The sequence below is a fragment of the Lagenorhynchus albirostris genome, chromosome 7, assembly GCF_949774975.1.
Source record: "Lagenorhynchus albirostris chromosome 7, mLagAlb1.1, whole genome shotgun sequence".
Classification (NCBI taxonomy): Eukaryota; Metazoa; Chordata; class Mammalia; order Artiodactyla; family Delphinidae; genus Lagenorhynchus; species Lagenorhynchus albirostris.
Window position 1 is genome coordinate 55,431,542 of NC_083101.1, and position 22,063 is coordinate 55,453,604.

At 41.1% G+C, this 22,063-nt stretch overlaps 2 protein-coding genes across 5 annotated transcripts in view; both read left to right on the forward strand.

Moving 5' to 3' along the window:
- Nucleotides 1–17,709, forward strand: part of RCL1 (RNA terminal phosphate cyclase like 1) — a 182,944-nt gene extending 165,235 nt beyond the window's left edge. For 2 of the 4 annotated variants that reach the window (XR_009541595.1, XR_009541596.1), the window contains 2 exons: nucleotides 6,010–6,145; nucleotides 17,323–17,457. Coding sequence is in view for 2 of the 4 variants with exons in the window: in XM_060155046.1 (XP_060011029.1) it covers nucleotides 17,323–17,440 (118 nt within the window). In the remaining 2 variants the exon portion in view is untranslated. Of the gene's footprint in view, nucleotides 1–6,009; nucleotides 6,146–17,322 lie in introns of all 4 variants that reach the window. The other 2 variants (XM_060155045.1, XM_060155046.1) reach the window with 2 other exon arrangements.
- Nucleotides 17,710–18,472: 763 nt separating this feature from the next.
- JAK2 (Janus kinase 2) overlaps nucleotides 18,473–22,063 on the forward strand; it is a 166,543-nt gene continuing 162,952 nt past the window's right edge. The window contains exons 1-2 of the mRNA XM_060155041.1: nucleotides 18,473–19,024; nucleotides 19,325–19,403. The gene's annotated coding sequence lies outside the window, so the exon portion shown is untranslated. The remainder of the gene's footprint in view (nucleotides 19,025–19,324; nucleotides 19,404–22,063) is intronic.

Here is a 22,063-nt window from a genome sequence, read left to right on the forward strand (position 1 = left end):
TCCCAAATTGAAATATATGTGATTATGCAAAAATTCAGAAGAACTTGCATTAAAGTACAAGGTGAAGCAGAAAGCACTGATGTAGAAGCTGCAGCTTATCCAGATCTAGCTAAGATGAAGGTGGCTACACTAAAAAACAGATTTTCAGTGTAGATGAAACAGCCTTACTTTGGAAGAAGATGGCATCTAGAACTTTCATAGCTAGAGAGAAGTCAATGCCTGGCTTCAAAGCTTCAAGGACAGGCTGACTCTCTTTTTAGGGGCTAATGCAGCTGGTGACTAATTTGAAGCCAGTCTTAATTTACCATTCTGAAAATCCTAGGACCGTTAAGAATTATGCTGGGGACTTCCCTGGTGGCACAGTGGTTGGGAATCCACCTGCCAATGCAGGGGACACGGGTTCAAGCCCTGGTCTGGTAAGATCCCACATGCTGCAGAGCAACTAAGCCTGTGTGCCACAACTAGTGAGCCTGTGCTCTAGAGCCCGCGAGCCACAGCAACTGAGCCTGTGCGCCACAACTACTCAGCCTGCATTGTAGAGCACAGAAGCCACAACTGCTGAGCCCGCGTGCCACAAATACTGAGACCCACATGCCTAGAGCCCATGCTCCGTAGCGAGAGAAGCCACCGCAATGAGAAGCCCATGCACCACAATGAAGAGTAGGCCCCGCTCACCACAACTGAAGAGGGCCCGCACGCAGCAGTGAAGACCCAACACAGCTAAAAAACAAATAAATAAATGTTTATCTCTCAAACCTATACACTTAAAAAAAAAAAGAATTATGCTAAATCTACCCTGTCTGTGCTCCATAAATGGAACCACAAAGCCTGAACAATAGCATGTCATTTACTGAGTACTTTAAGCCCTCTGTGGAGACATACTGCGCAGAAAAAAGATACCTTTCAAAATATTACTGCTTATTGACAATGCAGCTGGTCACCCCAGGAACTCTGAGGTACAATGAGATTAATGTTGTTTTCATGCCTGCTAACACAACTTACATTCTGAAGCCCATGGATCAAGGAGTCACTTTGACCTCAAGCCTTATGAGAAATACATTTTGTAAGGCTATAGCTACTCCTCTGATGGATCTGGGCCAAGCCAACTGAAAACCTTCTGGGAAGGATTGACCATTCTAGATGCCTTTAAGAACATTCATAATTCATGGGAAGAGGTCAAAATATCAACATTTACAGGAGTTTGGGAGATGTTGATTCCAACCCTGATGGATGACTTTGAGGGGTTCAAGACTTCAGTGGAGGAAGGAACTGCAGATGTGGTAGAAGTAGCAAGGGAATTAGAATCAGAAGTGGAGCTTGAGGATGTGAGGGACCTGTTGCAGTCTCATGACAAAACTTTAATGAATGAGCACTAGCTTCTTATGGATGAGCAAAGAAAGTGGTTTCTTGAGATGGAAGCTACTCCTGGTGAAGGTGCTGTGGAGATTGTTGAAATGACAACAAAGGATTTAGAATACCATACAAACTTAGTTGATAAAGCAGCAGCAGGGTTTGAGAGGACTGACTCCAATTTTGAAGGAAGTTTTACTGTGGGTAAAATGCTATCAAACATCATTGCGGGCTACAGAGAAATAGTTCGTGAAAGGAAGAGTCAATCAATGCGGTAAACTTCATTGTTGTCTTATTTTAATAAATGGCCACAGCTGTGCCAACCTTCAGCAACCACTACCCTGATCAGTCAGCAGCCGTCAACATCGAGGCAAGATCCTCAACGAGCAAAAACATTAACGACTTGCTAAAGGTTAAGATGATGGTTAGCATTTTTTAGCAATAAAGTATTTTTAAAATAAGGTATATACATTGTTTTTTTAGACATAATGCTATTGCATAATTAGTAGACTACAGTATAGTATAAGCATAACTTTTATATGCACTGGGAAGCCAAAAAATTTATGTGACGTGCCACCACAGCCAAAACCTCAATGTCTTAGAGGTATGACTGTAATCGTGAAGCAAAAATATGAGGAGGGACTGTGTGAGAGAAGACTCCTCGTGGCTGCTGAACTCAGACTAGGTCAGCAGACGATAGCTCTCCGAAGCATGAGGCACAGGCAAACCTGTTTGGAGTATAGTCGGCCCTCTGTATCCATCGGTTCTGCATCCATGGATTCAACCAACCGCGGATTAAGAATATTAGAAAAAAAATACCAGAAAGTTCCAAAAAGCAAAACTTGAATTTGTCACATGCAGGCAACTATTTACATAGCATTTACATTGTATTTACAACTATTTACATAACATTTAGATTGTATTAAGTATTATAAGTAATACAGATGATTTAAAGTATACAGAAGGGTGTACATAGGTTATATCCAAATTCTGTGCCATTTTATATAAGGGACTTGAGCATCCACAGATTTTTGGTATCCGAGGGTGTCCTGGAACCAATCCCCCTTGGTTACTGAGGGATGACTATAATAGGAATAGAGCTGGAAAGCTGACAGCAGAAGCTTCCCTGAAACGCTACTCCCTCTGTAGTTCCACCTCCTCTGTTTCTAGGTCACTCTCTCAGGTACCCTAACTCCAAGAATTCTTCAAACAATCCCCTACTGGACAAACCACTAATTCTTTTCTGTTGCTCTCACCTACCTCATATCTTCACTTCCTTGCTTACCGAATTAAAATTCCATGATCAACTATTATAATCAGTTATTTGCATACACCCCCAACTTCCTTGCCTCTTTTTCACTTCCTCTTACTCATCCAGGAAAACTTCAACACTGTTTTAATTAAGCTTTCTCTATTCTGAGCTTTGTCTCATGCAGCTGAATGTGGGTAGAAAAAAACCCATAACCATGCTGATGAGTCTAACTTTGAATTCTTGCCGTCTAGTGGGCTCTTAACACTGCCTGGTTTTCAAAATACATCTCCTTGGTCTTTTCATCCTTCTATTCTTGTAGATGACTTCTTCGTGCCTTCTCTTTTATCTTCAAACCTCAACATCTCTACCCCCTCCCACCCAAATTCACTGTCGGTTGATGATCTTGCTTCCAATGCATAGGAAAAAAAAAGAGAATCAGTTGGTGAACAGAAGCCTCAGCTGTCCGTATTGTACCCAGGTAACCTGCTTTCTTTTACTTTGGGCAGCCATGGAGGTGCTCTGCTGAAGGGAAACTGCTGGGAGGTGTGGAGTTGGCTTATGGCCTCCAGTTGGTCCACTTTTAGTTTTACTGCAGAGTTGACACTGAGAGCCCTCCCCCCCAGCTCTCTCAGGTTTCTCCTAGCCAGTGACTCAGCATGGTAGGAGTACCAGAGATGGGTCATTTTTGCTCCACGTGCAATTCCTCTAATAGGCAGTCTCTGCTTGAAGACTCGCTATTGACCCGGTCAAGACTTTCTGAGTGGTACTGCAGTTTTGAGTCTTGCTACCCAATCCTCTATTTTTCTTTCTCATTTAAAAAATCTTTATGGGGCTTCCCTGGTGGCGCAGTGGTTGAGAGTCCGCCTGCTGATGCAGGGGACACGGGTTCGTGCCCCGGTCCGGGAAGATCCCACATGCCGCGGAGCGGCTGGGCCCGTGAGCCATGGCCGCTGAGCCTGCGCGTCTGGAGCCTGTGCTCCGCAACGGGAGAGGCCACAACAGTGAGAGGCCCGCGTACCTCAAAAAAAAAAAAAAAAATCTTTTTGGAGATATAATTCACATACCATACATTTCACCTATTTACAGTGTACAATTCGATCATTTTCATTCTATTCACAGAGTTGTACAACCATCACCACAATCAATTTTAGAAAATTTTCGTTGCCCCCCCCGCAAAGAAACCCATACCCTTTAACTGTCACTCTCCAAATTCCCCATCCCCCACAGCCTTAGACAACCATTAATTTACTTTTTGTCTCTATAGATTTGCCCCTTCTGGATAATTCATATAAAAGCAGTCATATACTACGTGGTCATTTGTGACCAGCTTCTTTCCCTTAGCATGTTTTAAAGGCTCATCCATGTTGTAGCATGTAGCCGTACTTCCTTTTTATTGCTGAAAATATTTAATTGTAGGGATGCACCACAGTTTATTTATTCACCCATCAGTTGATAGACATTTGGGTTGTTTACACTTTTTGCCTATCATGAATAATATTTTTGTGAACATTTGTGTACAAGTTTTTGAAAGGATATTTGTTTTCATTTCTTTTGTGTCTATACCTAGGAGTGGAATTGTTGGTCCATATAACTCTGTGTTTAACCCTTTGAGGAACTACCCAATCCTCCTTTATTCCTTCTATTTTTTTTCTTTTAAGAAAGTCATCAGTAGTGAATTCCCCTCTTTATTTTATTTTTTAATTATTATTTTTTTTACAGAATGGTTTTTAATTTTATTTATTTATTTATTTATTTATGGCTGTGTTGGGTCTTTGTTTCTGTGCGAGGGCTTTCTCCAGCTGCGGCAAGTGGAGGCCACTATTCATTGTGGTGTGCTGGCCTCTCACTATGGCGGCCTCTCTTGTTGTGGAGCACAGGCTCCAGACGCGCAGGCTCAGTAGTTGTGGCTCACGGGCCTAGTTGCTCCGCGGCATGTGGGATCCTCTCAGACCAGGGCTCGAACCCATGTCCCCTGCATTGGCAGGCAGACTCTCAAACACTGCGCCACCAGGGAAGCCCCATATTCCTTCTATTTTTCACCAGGTCTCAGGCTTTCATCATTGTCTGAAGGCTCTTCCCATCTACTCCTGCTCTCTTTTCCCTTTACCCCTCACAAATGTTTCTCCTAATAAATCTCTTGCACATCTAATTTTACCCTGGCATCTGCTTCTCATAGGACCCTAACTTATATATCCTCGTTCCCCTGAGCCCTTCTAGGGTGTTTTTTTTTTGACTACACTGCACAGCTTGCAGGATCTTAGTTCCCTGACCAGGGATCGAACCAGGCATCAAACCTGGGCCCTGGCAGTGAAAGCACCAAGTCCTAACCACTGGACTGCCAGGGAATTCCCTCCTGAGCCCTTCTAGAAGAAACTAAAGGATGAACTGAGAGATGAAGAAACTATGGCAGAATGACTGATGAATGTTGAATCTCTTTTACTGTAGAACTAAGAATAGAGTAAACATGAAGTTTATAGCTATAGAACATAATATAAATTTTTAAAAGAAACAATATAAGTTATGAAAATAGTCCAGTACTACCCACTTTTTAAGCTCAAATGACATCCAGTTTAAGAGGACATCTTTGTGAGGAGACAGAGCTAGCTTCAAATAGCAACTTTAATATTGGGTTGGCCAAAAAGTTCGTTTGGGTTTTTCCGTAAGAGGTTATGGGAAAACCCGAATGAACTTTTTGGCCAACCCAATACTTAGTGGTTATGTTACTTTGGGCCACTTAACTTTTCTGAGTTTCATTTCTTGTCTGTAAAATAGAGATATTACTCACCTAATAGAATGTATAGCAAAAATATACATGAATGAAAAGTCCACTCATTCAATAGATATTTATTGGCACCTACTATGTAACCATGCACTGTCCTAGGTGCTAAGGCATATAGTATGAATATAACATACATGGAACTCACTTTCTACTTGAGGGAAGACAGACAAACAAATAAATGAAATATATTGTATGTGAACTGGTAATGAGTGTCATGGAGAAAAACAAATCAGGGTACTGGTGTAGGGAGTGTTGGAGGCTGGGAGATATTGCAGTTTCAATTACATCTCACCTGAAGGACATGATGGAGCAAGACATGTGGATATAGGAAGGTAGGGAGGGGCTCAGGGAAGGTCACTACCCTGATTCCTGGCTGCAGCTATGGTTACTGTTGTAGTTCTTGTAATGACCCATTTTGGCTTCCCTGAAACAGCAACTCTGACTTCTACAACTTCAGACCAAGGTCTTCCAGTGGGATATCTCCCTGGTTGTGATCTGTAACTGAGCCACAAAAAGCTCTACCTTGAGCTTTCAGTTTCTTATAAAGGCCCTGGATATATAAGTATTTTATTTGCCATGTTCTTGATTACAGTCCTCTCTCTCCATTCCCTTCCTGACTGTGACACAGGTGCTGGATGGCTGGGCTGGAGGGCAATCTAGAACAACAGCATCCTGTGCTTAACTCAGTTATCACTCATCACACTTCCTGATACTCAGTCATTTTCTCCAGACTAAACTTCTGAACCTCAAATTCTTTCCTTAAGGTGAGTTACTTCCATATCCAGACCTCTGCCCAGGGAGTAAAGTGGTAACTTTTTTCCTGATAGCTTAGGGTATTATTGGTACAGAGGATTTGGTCACTGAACGCTCATATTTGTCCTGCCATTGTTCTTTTTCATTAATTCACTTATATGACAAGATTTATTTAGCACCTATGACATGTCAAACTTTGATTGATACTGGATATGTGGTGGGGAAAGAAACAGATATATTTCCTGCCTTCACAGTCTACCGGTGTACCTTTGAGTGCTTATGCAATAGACTCTTCCTACCCTACTGTCAAAAAATAGGTACATTGCTTGGGCTGCATCATCTTTGCAGCCTCTGTAACTTGTAGAATATGATATTTAGACTTGATGATTGTATCTTCTCAGTGATCTATATGATCTGTAAGGTTATTCAGCATCAACCCTTTCTGATTTTAGAATTTGATTTGTATTGTTTACTCAATGCTATTGATTTAAATTCATTGCATTATAACAATGTAATCTTAATAAAACTAGGGGCTCCTATATGGTCTAGGCACTATATAGTAACTATATTCAAATAAGTACAAGTTAATAGCCAAGAGTAATTGAAGAGAAAATTTGAGGTTGTTTTAAGGGTATGAAAGTGTACCCAATTTATAACATAAAGCAAAATGTTTTGAAATTCTCTTTGCCATCCATCTCTTATTTCTTTCCACATACTATAGAAACTTGAAATAAAGATCTCTTCTTTTTGTTCATCCCTCAAGTCAGATACTATACCTGGGCCTCATGCATCTTTCATCTTTCCCCGCTCCCTCTCTTCTGTACATGACTTATTATGAATGTCATCCTAAGCTCTCTGGCTTACTTTTTTTCTTTCCATTTCACCCATTACATGGATTCTCTACAATAGTGGTTTGTTTGTTTTTTTGTTTTGTTTTGTGTTTTGAGTGGAGAAAGCATTGCTTCCAATGCTAAGCAAGGAGAACAGAACAGCTCATGCTCAAAAGACCTGGACTCAGTGGTTCTTAACTTTAGCATGCCTCAGAATCATATGAAAGTCTTGTTTAGAACACAAGTGACTGGACCTCACCTCCAGAGTTTGATACAGGAGGTCTGAGTTGGGGCTCAAGAATTTACATTTCTAACAAGTTCCCAGGTAGCACTGTTACTGCTGGTCCAGGGATCACATTCTGAGAACTAGTACTCTACAGCATAGGAACCAGCAGCTGTTCCAGCAAACAAGAATTTATCCCTGGGTAAAGAAGACTTTGTTATACATTATATATAAATAATGTTACCTGATTCCTTATATGTTAATACAAAGCTTAAGAATTTAATGATTCTCAAACTCTTCCAAAATATAGCAGAGGGAGGAACACCCCCAAACTCATTCTACGAGGCCACCGTCACCCTGAAACCAAAACCAGACAAAGATATCACAAAGAAAGAAAACTACAGGCCAATATCACTGATGAACATAGATGCAAAAATCCTCAACAAAATAGTAGCAAACAGAATCCAACAGCACATTAAAAGGATCATACACCATGATCAAGTGGGGTTTATCCCAGGAATGCAAGGATTCTTCAATATTTACAAATCATTCAATGTGATACACGATATTAACAAATTGAAGGAGACAAACCATATGATCATCTCAATAGATGCAGAAAAAGCTTTCAACAAAATTCAACACCCATTTATGATAAAAATCCTCCAGAAAGTAGGAGCAGGCCATAATAAAGGCCATATTAAAGGCCATATGACAAACCCACAGCCAACATCATTCTCAATGGTGAAAAACTGAAAGCATTTCCTCTAAGATCAGGAACAAGACAAGGTTGTCCACTCTCACCACTATTATTCAACGTAGTTTTGGAAGTTTTAACCACAGCAATCAGAGAAGAAAAAGAAATAAAAGGAATCCAAATTGGAAAAGAAGAAGTAAAGCTGTCACTGTTTGCAGGTGACATGATATTATACATAGAGAATCCTAAAGATGTAACCAGAAAACTACTAGAGCTAATCAATGAATTTGGTAAAGTAGCAGGATACAAAATTAATGCACAGAAATCTCTGGAATTCCTATACACTAATGATGAAAAATCTGAAAGAGAAATTAAGGAAACACTCCCATTTACCACTGCAACAAAAAGAATAAAATACCTAGGAATAAACCTACCTAAAGAGACAAAAACCTGTATGCAGAAAACTATAAGACACTGATGAAAGAATTTGAAGATGATACAAACAGATGGAGAGATATATCATGTTCTTGGATTGGAAGAATTAACACTGTGAAAATGACTGTACTACCCAAAGCAATCTACAGATTCAGTGCAATCACTGTTAAACTACCAATGGCATTTTTCACAGAACTAGAACAAAAAATTTCACAATTTGTATGGAAACACAAAAGACCCCAAATAGCCAAAGCAATCTTGAGAAAGAAAAATGGAGCTGGAGGAATTAGGCTCGTGGACTTCAGACTATACTACAAAGCTACAGTAATTAAGACAGTATGGTACTGGCACAAAAAGAGAAATATAGATCAATGGAACAGGGTAGAAAGACCAGAAATAAACCTACGTACATATGGTCACCTTATTTTTGATAAAGGAGGCAAGGATATACAATGGAGAAAAGACAGCCTCTTCTATAAGTGGTGCTGGGAAAACTGGACAGCTACATGTAAAAGAATGAATTTAGAACACTCCCTAACACCATACACAAAAATAAATTCAAAATGGGTTAAAGACCTAAATGTCAGGCCAGACGCTGTAAAACTCTTAGAGGAAAACATAGGCAGAAAACTCTGTGACATAAATCACAGCAAGATCCTTTTTGACTCACCTCCTAGAGAAATGGAAGTAAAAACAAAAATAAACAAATGGGACCTAATGAAACTTCAAAGCTTTTGCACAGCAAAGGAAACCATAAACAAGGCCAAAAGACAACCCTTAGAATGGGAGAAAATATTTTCAAATGAAGCGACTGACTGACAAAGGATTAATTTCCAAAATTTACAAGCTGCCCCTGCAGCTCAATGTCAAAAAACCAAACAACCCAATCCAAAAATGGGCAGAAGATCTAAATAGACATTTCTCCAAAGAAGATATACAGATTGCCAACAAATGCATGAAAGGATGCTCAATATCACTAATCATTAGAGAAATGCAAATCAAAACTACAGTGAGGTATCACCTCACACCAGTCAGAATGTCCATCATCAAAAAATCCAGAAACAATAAATGCCGGAGAGGGTGTGGAGAAAAGGGAACCCTCTTGCACTGTTGGTGGGAATGTAAATTGATACAGCCACTATGGAGAACAGTATGGAGGTTCCTTAAAACACTAAAAATTAAGCTACCATACGACCCAGCAATCCCACTACTGGGCGTATACCCGTAGAAAAACATAATTCAAAAAGAGTCATGTACCACAATGTTCATTGCAGCTCTATTTACTATAGCCAGGAGATGGAAGCAACCTAAGTGTCCATTGACAGATGAATGGGTAAAGAAGTGTGGCACATATATACAATGGAATATTACTCAGCCATAAAACGAAATGAAATTGAGTTATTTGTAGTGAGGTGGATGGACCTAATAACTGTCATACAGAGTGAAGTAACTCAGAAAGAAAAAAACAAATACCGTATGCTAACACATACATATGGACTCTAAAAAAAAAAAAAAAAAAAAAAAAAAACGTTCTGAAGAACCTAGGGGCAGGACAGGAATAAAGACACAGATGTAGAGAATGGACTTGAGGACATGGGGAAGGGGAAGGGGAAGCTGGGACAAAGTTAGAAAGTGGCATGGACTTATATATACTACCAAATGTAAAATAGATAGCTAGTGGGAAGCAGCCGCATAGCACAGGGAGATCAGCTCAGTGCTTTGTGACCACCTAGAGGGCTGGGATAGGGAGGGTGGGAGGGAGATGCAAGGGGGAGGATATATGGGGATATATGTATAAGTATAGCTGATTCACTTTGTAATATAGCAGAAACTAACACACCATTGTAAAGCAATTATACTCCAATAAAGATGTTTAAAAAAATAAATAAATAAAAGTAAAAAAAAAATTGACCAGAATGTAAAAAAAAAAAAAAAAAGTAGGTGTGGCACATATATACAATGGAATATTTCTTAGCCATAAAAAGAAACGAAATTGAGTTATTTGTATGAGGTGGATGGACCTAGAGTCTGTCATACAGAGTGAAGTAAGTCAGAAAGAGAAAAACAAATACTGTATGCTAACACATATTGGAATCTAAAAAAAAAGGTTCTGAAGTATCTAGGGGCAGGACAGGAATAAAGATGCAGATGTAGAGAATGGACTTGAGGACATGGGGAGGGGGAAGGGTAGCTGGGATGAAGTGAGAGAGTGGTATGGACATATATACACTACCAAATATAAAGTAGATAGCTAGTGGGAAGCGGCCGCATAGCACAGGGAGATCATCTCGGTGCTTTGTGACCACCTAGAGGGGTGGGATAGGGAGGGTGAGAGGGAGATGCAAGAGGGAGGGGATATGGGTCTATATGTATTCATATAGCTGATTCACTTTGTTATACAGCAGAAACTAACATACCATTGTAAAGCAATTATACTCCAATTAAGATGTTAAAAAAAAAGAATTTAATGAATCATCTTCTATCAGCATATTTAACATCCTGTAGGTAGGGATGTGTATCTCATAGACTCTGGTATACTGCTCGAAGAATAAAGGAAATAATACTTACTGCTTGATTACCTCTACAGGAGACAGTATAGTGGAGTTGGTATGAGAGTTCTCTCTGAAGCCAGGTCTTCTGGGATTCAGTCTTGCCTCTGCAGAGTTTCTGGAAGGCCCTGGGAAAGTTCTTCTCTGGTCTCAATTTCTTATTTTTGAAATGAAGGTAACAGAGGTAGCCATCTCCTAGAGTTGTTGTGAGGCTCAAATGAGTTATACCTATAAAGCTCTTGAAGAATGACTGGCGTGTTGCACGCACTCTGACGTTACCTATTACCATCAGGAATTTGTTGTTTTCTCTATGTTATCTCATTAAAACCTGAAATTAGTTCTAAAAGGTAGGCACCTATATTATTCTCATTGTGGAGACTAGGAAACAAAAGTTCAGAAATGTTGAATAAAGAATCCCCAGCTAGGGGACTTCCTGGTGTTCCAGTGGTTAAGACTCCATGCTCCCAATGCAGGGGGCCCAGGCTCGATCCTTGGTCAGGGAACTAGATCCTGCATGCTGCGACTAAGATCCTATGTGCCACAACTAAGACCCGGCGCAGCCAAATAAATAAGTAAATAAATATTAAAAAAAAAAAAAAAAGAATCCCCAGCTAGTAAAAATCTCTGGCCTTTGTTATTTCACCAGCATTTTCCCAAAGGAATCATTTTCTCCCATAAGAAAAATGGTACAAGGAAGCTAATTTCAAAACTATATTTGAATATGATTGAATAATTGCTGGATCAAGATAGTTGGTGAATTTTATAATTTAATGTTATGTCTACTTTAAAATGTATTAAAGAGGCAAGGATAGGTAGAATAGTGGCTCTGTAACAAACTAGTGAGTGTCTAACATTTGCAGACTACCTGTCATATAATAGGTGTTTTAAAAAATATATGTTGATCGACTGAAATGAATGTTATTTGGAATTTAAAATACCTAAAATTAAAGATTCATAATATCCAGAGTTAGTGAGATTATAGAGAAATGGGCACTGATACACTAGTATGAGATTTTTGAAAGTCAATTTGGCAATAGCCATCAAATTTTTTTTTTTTTTTTTTTTTTTTTGCGGTACGCGGGCCTCTCACTTGTGGCCTCTCCCGTTGCGGAGCACAGGCTCCAGACGCGCAGGCTCAGCGGCCATGGCTCACGGGCCCAGCCGCTCCGCGGCATGTGGGATCTTCCCGGACCCGGGCACGAACCGGTGTCCCCTGCATCGGCAGGCGGACTCTTAACCACTGCGTCACCAGGGAAGCCCCAATAGCCACCAAATTTTAAATATATATTTATTTTGGCTCAGAGAGTCTACTTGTCTATCCTAGGGAATACTTTTGTGCCCATGGAATGTATGTACAATGATGTTCAAATTTAGCACTTTTTTAAAAAAATTAATTATTTTTTATTTTTGGCTGCATTGGGTCTTTATTGTTGCACGTGGGCTTTCTCTAGTTGGGGCAAGCGGGGGCTACTCTTTGTTGTGGTGTGCGGGCTTCTCATTGCAGTGGCTTCTCTTGTTGTGGAGCATGGGCTCTAGGGATGCGGGCTTCAGTAACTGTGGCAGGTGGGCTCAGTAGTTGTGGCACGTGGGCTTAGTTGCTCCGCGGCATGTGGGATCTTCCTGGACCAGGGCTCGAACCCGTGTCCCCTTCATTGGCAGGCGGATTCTTAACCACTGCGCCACCAGGGAAGTGCTAGCACTGTTTTTAATTGTGAAAATTACAAACCTAAGTGTTCATAAATGGGGGAATTATGTGGTAAGTTATGATGACCCATTTTGTTGAACACTGTAAAAAGTTTAAAAGAATGAGGGAAAGCAATAAGTGTTGAAATGAATGGTCTCCAGAAGGTGTTAAGTGAAAAAATGGTAACACAAAAAGTATAGAATTATCCATTTGGTTTATAGAGTTCAAAACTAAATCTATAGGAAATAAGTAGGAAAATGCTTAGAAAAAATTCTGAAAAGTTACACACGAAATAGTTATCAGTGGTTACCTCTGGGAAGTAAAGAGGGCTAGGAAGAGAGGATCAAGAGGAACTTCCACTTTGTATACTTTATCTTCCATATTAGTTGGATTTACCACAAGTAGTATGTATTAACGTTTACTTTGGAATCAAAAAGGAAAAAAGTAGCTTGCTCAACAAATATAAGCCCTTTAATGAGGATAATAGATGCTAAAATGTACAAGACAACCTTTCAAAAGCCTTAAAACATGTCTATTCCAGTAATTAGCAGTTATTTAAAAAATTTTCCAAAGTTATCATTCCTACTAAAAACTTTATCACTTGTAGTGCTGTTGATCCCCAGAGCATTTCCTGTGGGTAGTAAAAGAACTGAGTTGGTATCTAAGTGGAACGCACTCAATACTAAAATTCTTGTAGCATTAGAATACCTAGCCAGAGAGTTTGCCTGAGGACTATTACATCATTTCATGCTTGATTTATAACAGATGAAGGCGACAGAGGAAAAAAAAACCAAACCAAAACAAAACAATAGTCAAAAAAACAAAACCACTATTACACAAAAGGAGAAACCAAAGAAATAGTATTTGTTTTTTTTCTCCAAATGAATGGTTATATCAGTGTTCAGTGGGAGACAGTATTAGGTGTGGATGAAACAAGAAAGTTATTCTCCTGGTTTTTCTCAGTTTCAGTTTGAGGAATGTAGGGTAGTATATTAGTATACAGGAGTGGAAGTTAAAATTGAGAACTAAGTCATGCAGCATTTTCTGGTCCATTTATGTATTTCATAGGTAACACTGAAATTCAGAGTATTTAACCACATCATTATGATGCCTTAATATCAAATCAGATTTTCCTTTGGTCAGTAGTGTAGATAGCATGGAGTGACCACAGCAATTATTATAACTATGGCCCAGAAGACTCATAAAATTATTGTTACAGAGAAGGTAGAGTGAAGCAACTTAGAAAAGAAAATTGAACAGTGGTGACAGGAGTGATGTTTTATAGGAGTAGGTATCTTTATTTTCTGCTAACCCATGGGTTCTGTGTAATGTCTTAGATTGTGACTAATACTTGTATAGTTATGCTTGACCTTATGATTGAAGATCGAATTCCAAAACTGGTGGGTAAAATGGATTTTTAAAAGACATACAGTACAGCACATGGAATATAGCCAACATTTTATAATAACTTTAAATGGAGTATAATCTACAAAAATTTTGAATCACAAAAAAATGAGAGGAGCTCATATTACAAAAGAAAAGATATACATTTTCCCTGTTGTAATTTGAAGAATATTTTTTTCTTTTCTTTTTCTTTTCTTCTCATCAGTGTACTATAATATCTGTTTCACTCCAGGTTATTTCATTGTAAGTACTCTGACACTACTAGATCTGACACTACTAGATCTGGTTCAAGTAAAAAGGGGAAATTTGTCATAAGGAAGTATTTTCAAGATACCAAATACAGGAAGTTTCTTTGGGCCTTATAAGGAAGAGGAAGCTGAAAAGCTAAGAGGATTCTCATTCCTGGTGAACTCTTTTTTTTCTCTCTTCTGTCTGTGTCAATTCTTTTCTCCCAAAGCAAGTCAGCTTTCTGTGCAAGTCCATGTACATGAATACAGATGGCAGCCATAATTTTAGAGCATGGGTAACTTCACTTTAAGAGAACAAAAAAGTCTGAGCAACTGTCTTTGAATCCCAGTTCCAACTTCCTCAGGAGGGAGATCATGAATGGCTCAGCTTGAGTCAGGTGACAATTCATGGTGCAATCAAGGGGTGTGGGTAGCAGGGTCACAAACCGTAACACAGGGGCTAGAGGCTGACTACTCAGGGTTAAGAAGACAGTTCTCAAAGAAAGAAGGCAGAATCCTTAATCTAAATAAGGACTCAGGAATTAACGCTCTGTACACTGATAATTATGCGAGGGGAATTTCTATTTTGAAGAGTGAATCTTGGTATGGATCCTTTTATAAAGAAAAATATTTTTAGTGAATTGGTACTATACCTCAAATGTTTTAAGTTAAATTTTTTTGTAAAGTACAGCATAATTATAATAGACATTTTGCATATTTTGCCAAATAATCATCCTTACCTGAAGGAGGTTATTAATTCCTGGCTTACAGATGGGGAAATTATTTTAGTTTTTATGCACCAACATTAAACTTACTCAGTTATCTCAAGGGAAGGAGGGACCTGCTTGCCAGGAACACCTTTTTCTTTGGGACTATAATGAAGAATGAAAGAATTGATGTAGAGATATACATATGATAAAGGGCAGAGGAAATTTTGAAAAAAATTTTTGCCATATCCAACCTAACTTTGAAATGAATAGTCCTAAAATATCTGGATGATTCAAAGTAAAGAACATTGCTTGCTTGTCTGTCTACCTGATTCACACTCCTGACTTTGTCTTTCGGTTTATATTACTAGACCTGGGATAAATTAGCCTCTCTCCATAGCTGATGCCTTCAGAAAAGTACATCTTCTCTACCCTGGAAGGAAACAATCTAACTTGTGGATCTATCCCCAGTCTTTTGCTTGAGCCTGTTTCCCCTTCCAAGGGGAAGGACTTTCCTATATCTTTTTCTGCTCTCACATTTATGCTCCTCTTGAGGATGTTTTCATTATTTCATCAGTTAATGGCATAGTTTTGTTTTTTAAAAAATACAATTGCAGGTCTTTGCGTTTATCTCTGTTACAACCCAGCCCTTATCATTCCTGCACACACAGTTTCGTGTCACACAATTAACTGTGACAAATGCTTCAGGATTACTGAGAAAATCCAGCGTATTTCTTATACCCCCCAGCTTGGGGATATCTATAAATTGTCCCCACCACAACCATAATAGGCATTTAATAACTGTGCTAAGGGTTTAAAAATACTTTTTCATCTAATCTTCAAAACAGCTCTTCAAAGAAGATATTCTTATCCTCATTATACTGATGACGAAATGGAAGCTTAGAAAATATAAATGACTTCCTTGGTGAAAACAGTGATTCAAACCTGAGTCAGCCAGACTCTCAACCTTAAGTTCCTAAACGCTGAGCCATGGATTTCCAACCTTTGCACTGAAACCACTTAAGGACTTTAAAAAGAAGTGAATGCCAAAGCCCTATCTAACACATTCTGTCAGTCTTGTGGCAGGTGTGGGTTAGGAATGGCAGTCAGGAGCCACTGCCACCATATTCTACTGCAGCAGAATGACAGAACTTGTGGCACAACACCCCATACTTTACAACTGGCTGCTAATTTTTACTTTGAGATATGGCCATACAGTCAGTTTTGAATCTAAATGTTTCATCATCCAACCCAACTCACATTTCTTGTTTCTCCGTGTTGTGTGAAAGAATGTCTTGAAAGACTTGGTCAAATGTCTTGGAATCCTCTTTTACCATTATCAAAGAATAGAGGAAACTTTCTGAAATATTCGCCCTGGGAGCAAATTTCTAGCTATGTCACTACCAGGGATCACATAAAGAGTTAAAAAGTTCTCCAAAGAGTGAAAAAAGCTAAACATTCCAGGGTAATATTGGCTTAAAATCATAGTATTTTTGGTAAGAAGAGAGGCTTTCACTAGTAGAATGACACTAAGCAAGTCACCTTATCTCTCTGTATGGGTAGACTGATTTCTCGTCTACAAGCCTGTGATTAATATATTTCCCTTGCCCACCCTGTCTTCCCTATCCAAATCACTATTATAAAAAAGAATCCCTTCTCCCACAAGAAACCCTCAATATTTACTATTTCCAAATGGCCTTTCCCTGCAAAAAGGCAGTGGAGTAACAGATACCATGCCTGGTTGAATAAACACATCATTACAAAATATAGAAACATCATTTACTACAATGAATGTATCTGTACTGTTTAGAGTTCTTAAACAGGCTTTTGCCCCCCACCCCTCCCAAAGAGAATGCTTCCATTTCCACAGTTCAGACGACTTTCATTTTAACCCTAACATTAAAGCCACCTTCAGCACTTTATGTTCTTTACGTGGGTCTGTGTTCTGGTTTCTACTCCAGTTAACAGTTTTTGTTTGCAGGAAAAGGGAACTCTCGTGGTGGTTGCTGCTTGTAGTTTCAACCTTAACATTCTAAACAGATTTTAGATTTGCTGTTGAGCCACAACTCCTATTTCTAATTTCTTTTTAGAAATTAAACAACGAGAACAACAACCACCAAGAACTCTCCAGCATATTTTGCTTGTCAGACAGTAGCCATAGGAATGCAGTTCTCCTGTAAATCCCTTCTTAGGAGAAAACAGGGCTCTAGTTCACTACTTACTTTAAAGAAGTCAATGTGAATTCAAGTCATTTCCGATCCTGCTATCATTTGCTCAAAGACCTTTTGCAATGGGTCTTACGTAAGAAGAAATGCAGGAGTTGCTTTGGTGAGGTTTATTTAAAGAAACCATTAAATACAAGCTTGACCTGAATCGCAGCATCATTTGTATGGGGAAACAGGGGCTATAAATGCATGTTGTTTTTTTTTTTTCAGATTGACAGAAAGAAGGCTGATGATGAGTGAAAAAGGCCCTACACAGTTGGGTCACAGGCTACTTCTTTGGCCTCACCTCTTACCACTGCCCCTTCCTTCACTGTCCTCCAGCCAGTGACCTCTTTCCCGGTCCTTTGAACTTGCCAAGCACCTTCCCTTCTCAGGGTCTTTGCCTTTGCTAGTGTTTCTGCATGAAACTCTTTTCCCAGATAGCTCATTCTCATCCTTCGGATCTCTGCTCAAACGTTAGTTTCTCTGGGAGGTCTTTCCTGGCCACTATAACTAAAATAGCACACTGCCTCCTCACTTCCTGCTCCTTTACTTTTCCTAGCGGCAGTTATACTCTGGCACATTATACTGATAAATTAAAAGCATTTTTGTCGCGTTATCAGAATAAGCTCCCGTGGGGCAAAGAGTATGTGGGTTGTGTTCACATATCATCCTTGGGGTCCTACAGCCTGGCACACAGTAGGTGCTCGGTAAATATTTGTTGAATGAATGAATGAGGCTCTTTGGGATGGTGGAAGTTGTTTCTCCTCCTTTGCCAGGCCTTGCCGCCATTCCACAGGCATCTGGGCACCTCATTCCACCTTCACCCCTTTCCAGCAGAGGTGACTGGTGGGAATCAGGCGCACGGAATTGCATTGGCGTGAAACGGTGCGTTGGGTTGCCCCAACCCTCGGCGTTACTTCTCTCGGCCTAGCGGCCTGGACTGTGGAGGGGCAGGTTTGCTGCACCCCGAAAGTGGGAGCAAAAGCAAAAAAAGACAACAGTGCGCGGGAGGGGAAAGTCTCTGTGCGGTGCCAGGTTGTGCGCCGAGGGCGCCTTCCCGGCGTGGCTTACTCATTCCCAGCCGCCTCCGGCCACGCACACGGCCATCTGCGGAGGGCCCAGCCCAGCTCAAGTCTCCCCGCCCGCTCACGCCCAGGGGCCACCGCGGGAATCTCCGCGCACGCTCGCCGACTTCCCGAGAAGCCACGGTCTTGCGTAGCCAGTCCCCGTCGGCTCCTCCGCGCGCGCCGGGGAAAGCGCGGCCTGGGTGGAGAGGCACACGCGCGCACGCGCAGACCGGGGGCGCACGCCAGGCGCCCGCGCCCGCCCCCTCCCCGCTCCGAGGAGGCCTCAGCCAGCCGTGAAGCGGCCGCCGCACCCGAGGCCAACTGGGAGGCTGAGTTGGACGTAAATAGGACGTCCCAGACAGTGTCGCCTGCGGCGCTGAGAAGACGGTGTGGCTTGGGAGAGGGTGGAGACGACGACTGTGACGGGCTTCCCGGCTGCCCGAAGTGGGAGTGGTGTGGGCTGCCGGAAGGAGAGAGGAAGAGGAGCAGAAGGGGGCAAGCAGCGGCCTCCGCTAGCGGCCTCCGCTGACGGCCTCCCGGGGCGCTGAGAGGCTGGGCCGGCTCCCGGCTCGCTCGTCAGTTCGTGCCGCCGCCTCGGCCACTCGGCCCCGGGGCCCGGACTTGCGGCGCGCGTCGGGGCGGAGGGCTGCTATCGCCGCGCAGGGAGAGGCCCGGTCCTCGCCGCCGAGGGATGTGAGTGGGAGCAGAACCCGCACGGGAGGGCCCCCGAGGGCCCAGCCTGGCGGACGCTCGGACCCTTGCCCGCTCCAGGGGCTTCGAAGATCGTGGCCGGGCGGAGGCGCCGGGTAGGAGCAGTCCCTGCGGCCTCGGGGCGCGTCCTCGTCGCCTGATCCGTGCAGCGGGTGGGTGTTATTGCTGCCTGGGCTCCGGCAGCAGTTCTCTCTTCACCCTCCCTCCCACCTCCTGATCCCCGCTTTCCCCTCGCTAGTGGCAGTAAACTTCTCGGCAAGAAAATCCTCCTCTTTAAAAGGGAACCTACAACGGAGTGTCTTGCGTTGATATTTGCATCCTTATGTGTCTGATATTCCTCCTCCCCCTTTACTTATTCCTCTTTAAAATTTTCTAGACATCTGAGCAGCCTAGAAAAGAGCATCAATTTCCCCTGGATTTCTGCGGTACTAACTGCTGCTTTTTTTTTTTAGGTTTCGGAAGCAGGCAAGGCAACAAGATGTGACCTGTTTCTCTTCTGCAGAAGAGGCCCTTCCTCCCCTTCCCGCGAAGGTGGGTATGCGATCCTGGCTGCTGTCTTTTTTCGCTGCAGTAAAGACGAGGGTGTCTTGAGCTGTTGTGCGTAGGAAGTCCAATGGAAGCGTGTGTCGACGGGCAGGGCTCATTGTCGCTTACTCCTTTGAAAATGGCAGTACTGAACTTTGAATATTGCTCTGGGAGGGTAATTTTGGGGGTTATTGTTGCTCTTGGATCCTTTAAGAAACGTTAGTTGTTTGTTTCTCTGCTGATTGTACATTGTCTTTCTTTGCAGAGAAAACGTTGTCCGTTACCCTTTCTCCTCAAGCAGCCAAAGATTGTTAATCTTTGAACGAGGAACATTTTCAAGTAATAAGAGATACCTATTGAGAGGACACGTTAGCTGCTCTTGCTGGGGTTTCTGCTACCACACTGAATGCTTCGTGAATGGTTTTATCGGCTTAAGTTTGCTGTGTCGGTTGAATTTACCCATTTTGCTTTCCGGTGGTTATTAATCTGTCAGAAGAAACTCCTTTTCTCTGAATGAAAGGATAGAGGCAGCTGAGCATGTCACAGAGGGGAGGAAGAATGTGGAGAAGGAAACTACAAGTGGGAATAAGAGCGATGACGATTGCTTTTGGTTTCATAATAGGTTTGTACAAGTGAGTTGTTGGGCTATTGCAGATATTCTGATATAACACCCAATAGATATGAAGATGAATAATCAACCTTTGGCCTACCTTTGCCTACCCCCTTCACCTTTTACCACTTTAGGTATGAGAATCGCTTGCTTGTATGTGCACATATCTTTTAGTGTGTAACATATCTGCAAAGCAGATGTGTCCAACATTTGCCTTAACAAGTATTTACCTGTACAGGAAAGCTACAGTACTTGCTGACTAGTTAAGCATATAATGCTTGTTTTGGCTCTGAGTGTCCTGTGTTTGGAGTTATTTAGCATGTTTTAGGGACCTGTTAAGGAATAGTTTGTTTCATTTACTGGTTTTTCCTAGTGATTTGAGACAGGTGTCTCAGGTATAGGATGGGAACATGATCTTTTCTCTGCTTCACCTGGTTATTGCTGAAAGGTGAGATACTTTTGAGGCAGAATAGGGAAGGACATTGGCTTTGGGGTCAGATCTGGGTTTGAATTCTGGTGTTCCTGCCACTTAATAGTGGTATTATTTAAAATCTCTTTGAGTCTCTCTTTCTTATAAGATTGTTGTGAGGATTGAATAAGATTATGCATACAAAGTAGTACATTGCTTGGCTACTGTGAAAGTCATGGCTGGGCAGGCAAAGGATATTCAGAGCAGGGCACAATGACTGCATAAGGTGATCTGCCAGTGACCAGTGTTTCTTCCTCTTTAGTATAAGGAGAAAAAGGACTTTTATGTCTTGAAGTGGTTAAGGGGTCTTAGAGCCTTTTTATGGAAAGGTTTGACCCTTATCATCTCTCCGCACCCCCCTCCCCCCCACATTTGTGCCGCCCCTACCAACTGTTGTGCTGCCCTCTTGTGGTTAACCATGCTAATAATAACTTTCTTTTGCTCCTCTCCCATTATTTTTTATTCTTCTCTTTTTTAGGCCCCTTCCCTTTGCTCCCAGTTTCCCAAACTGTGTGCTGAGGTGGCTTAGAGTGCCATTGAACCCAAGCATGAACTGATAGTTTGAGGTAGTTCACAGTTTCAACATTAGATTGACACATTCCTTTCTACAATGTCATGTTTTTGCAAAGCTGTATTTTTAGAGGTTGCTCTGATAAAAAGCAACTACTGTATGAAACAGGATACTACAGTGTCATGTTGTCCAATTTGATTCCAGGTTTGAGAGTTTGTACAGTGTCCAACAAGCACTAAGTTATAAGGACATTAACACTTAAGGGGTTTGAACCCACCTACTCAAGTATTTCTTTTGGCCTAAGGGTGCTATGAAAAGATTACTAAGACTAAGAATTTCCTAAATGGAGAAAGTTTGGGAACCTTTGCCTTAGGTTTTGGTTGGCTTTTCTGATAAATTTTTTTAAATGGGAAAACTGCATTTTTTAATGTTGGTCACTAATTGATTCCCCTCCCCACCAAAATTATTCATACAATTATTGATACAGCCGGTTATCAATTTATTGATAAAGCCAGTACTAGCTGATCATAGCTTAGTATATTTACTCTCCTATTTAATATCTTTATAGCTTCTGTCTCGCTCTTTCGTTTTAGGCTAATCCTATTGATTGTCATTCTAGTTACTTTCTGGTTTTTCCAGTACTGTTTTTCTACTAGTATTTTTGACCATCTCCTTAAACATAACATACCTTAAATGAAAATCATCTTTTTATACCCCTTTGTAATTTCCTTCTCTCCTAGCCATATAGGCTTTAAATTAGATGTCATCTTTAAACTACCTCTTTCATTTATCTCATATATTAATCCATTCAACATGTCCTATTCATATTTATTTTGTCATTCATATTTCTGCTTCCCCCACTTTTACCACCTGAATCCCGGGACTCTTATCCTCAGCCTAGAATATTGAAAGTCATATCAACCTCTTAGAATCCAGAGTAGTAAGAAATCAGGTTGAAAATGTGGATTGGAATTAGATTACGGATGGTTTTAAGTGCTAGGATGAGAAGAATGTATCAGCACTTTGCTTCATAGGTAATAGACAAGCTTTAAAAGTTTCAGATTGAGAAGGAACTT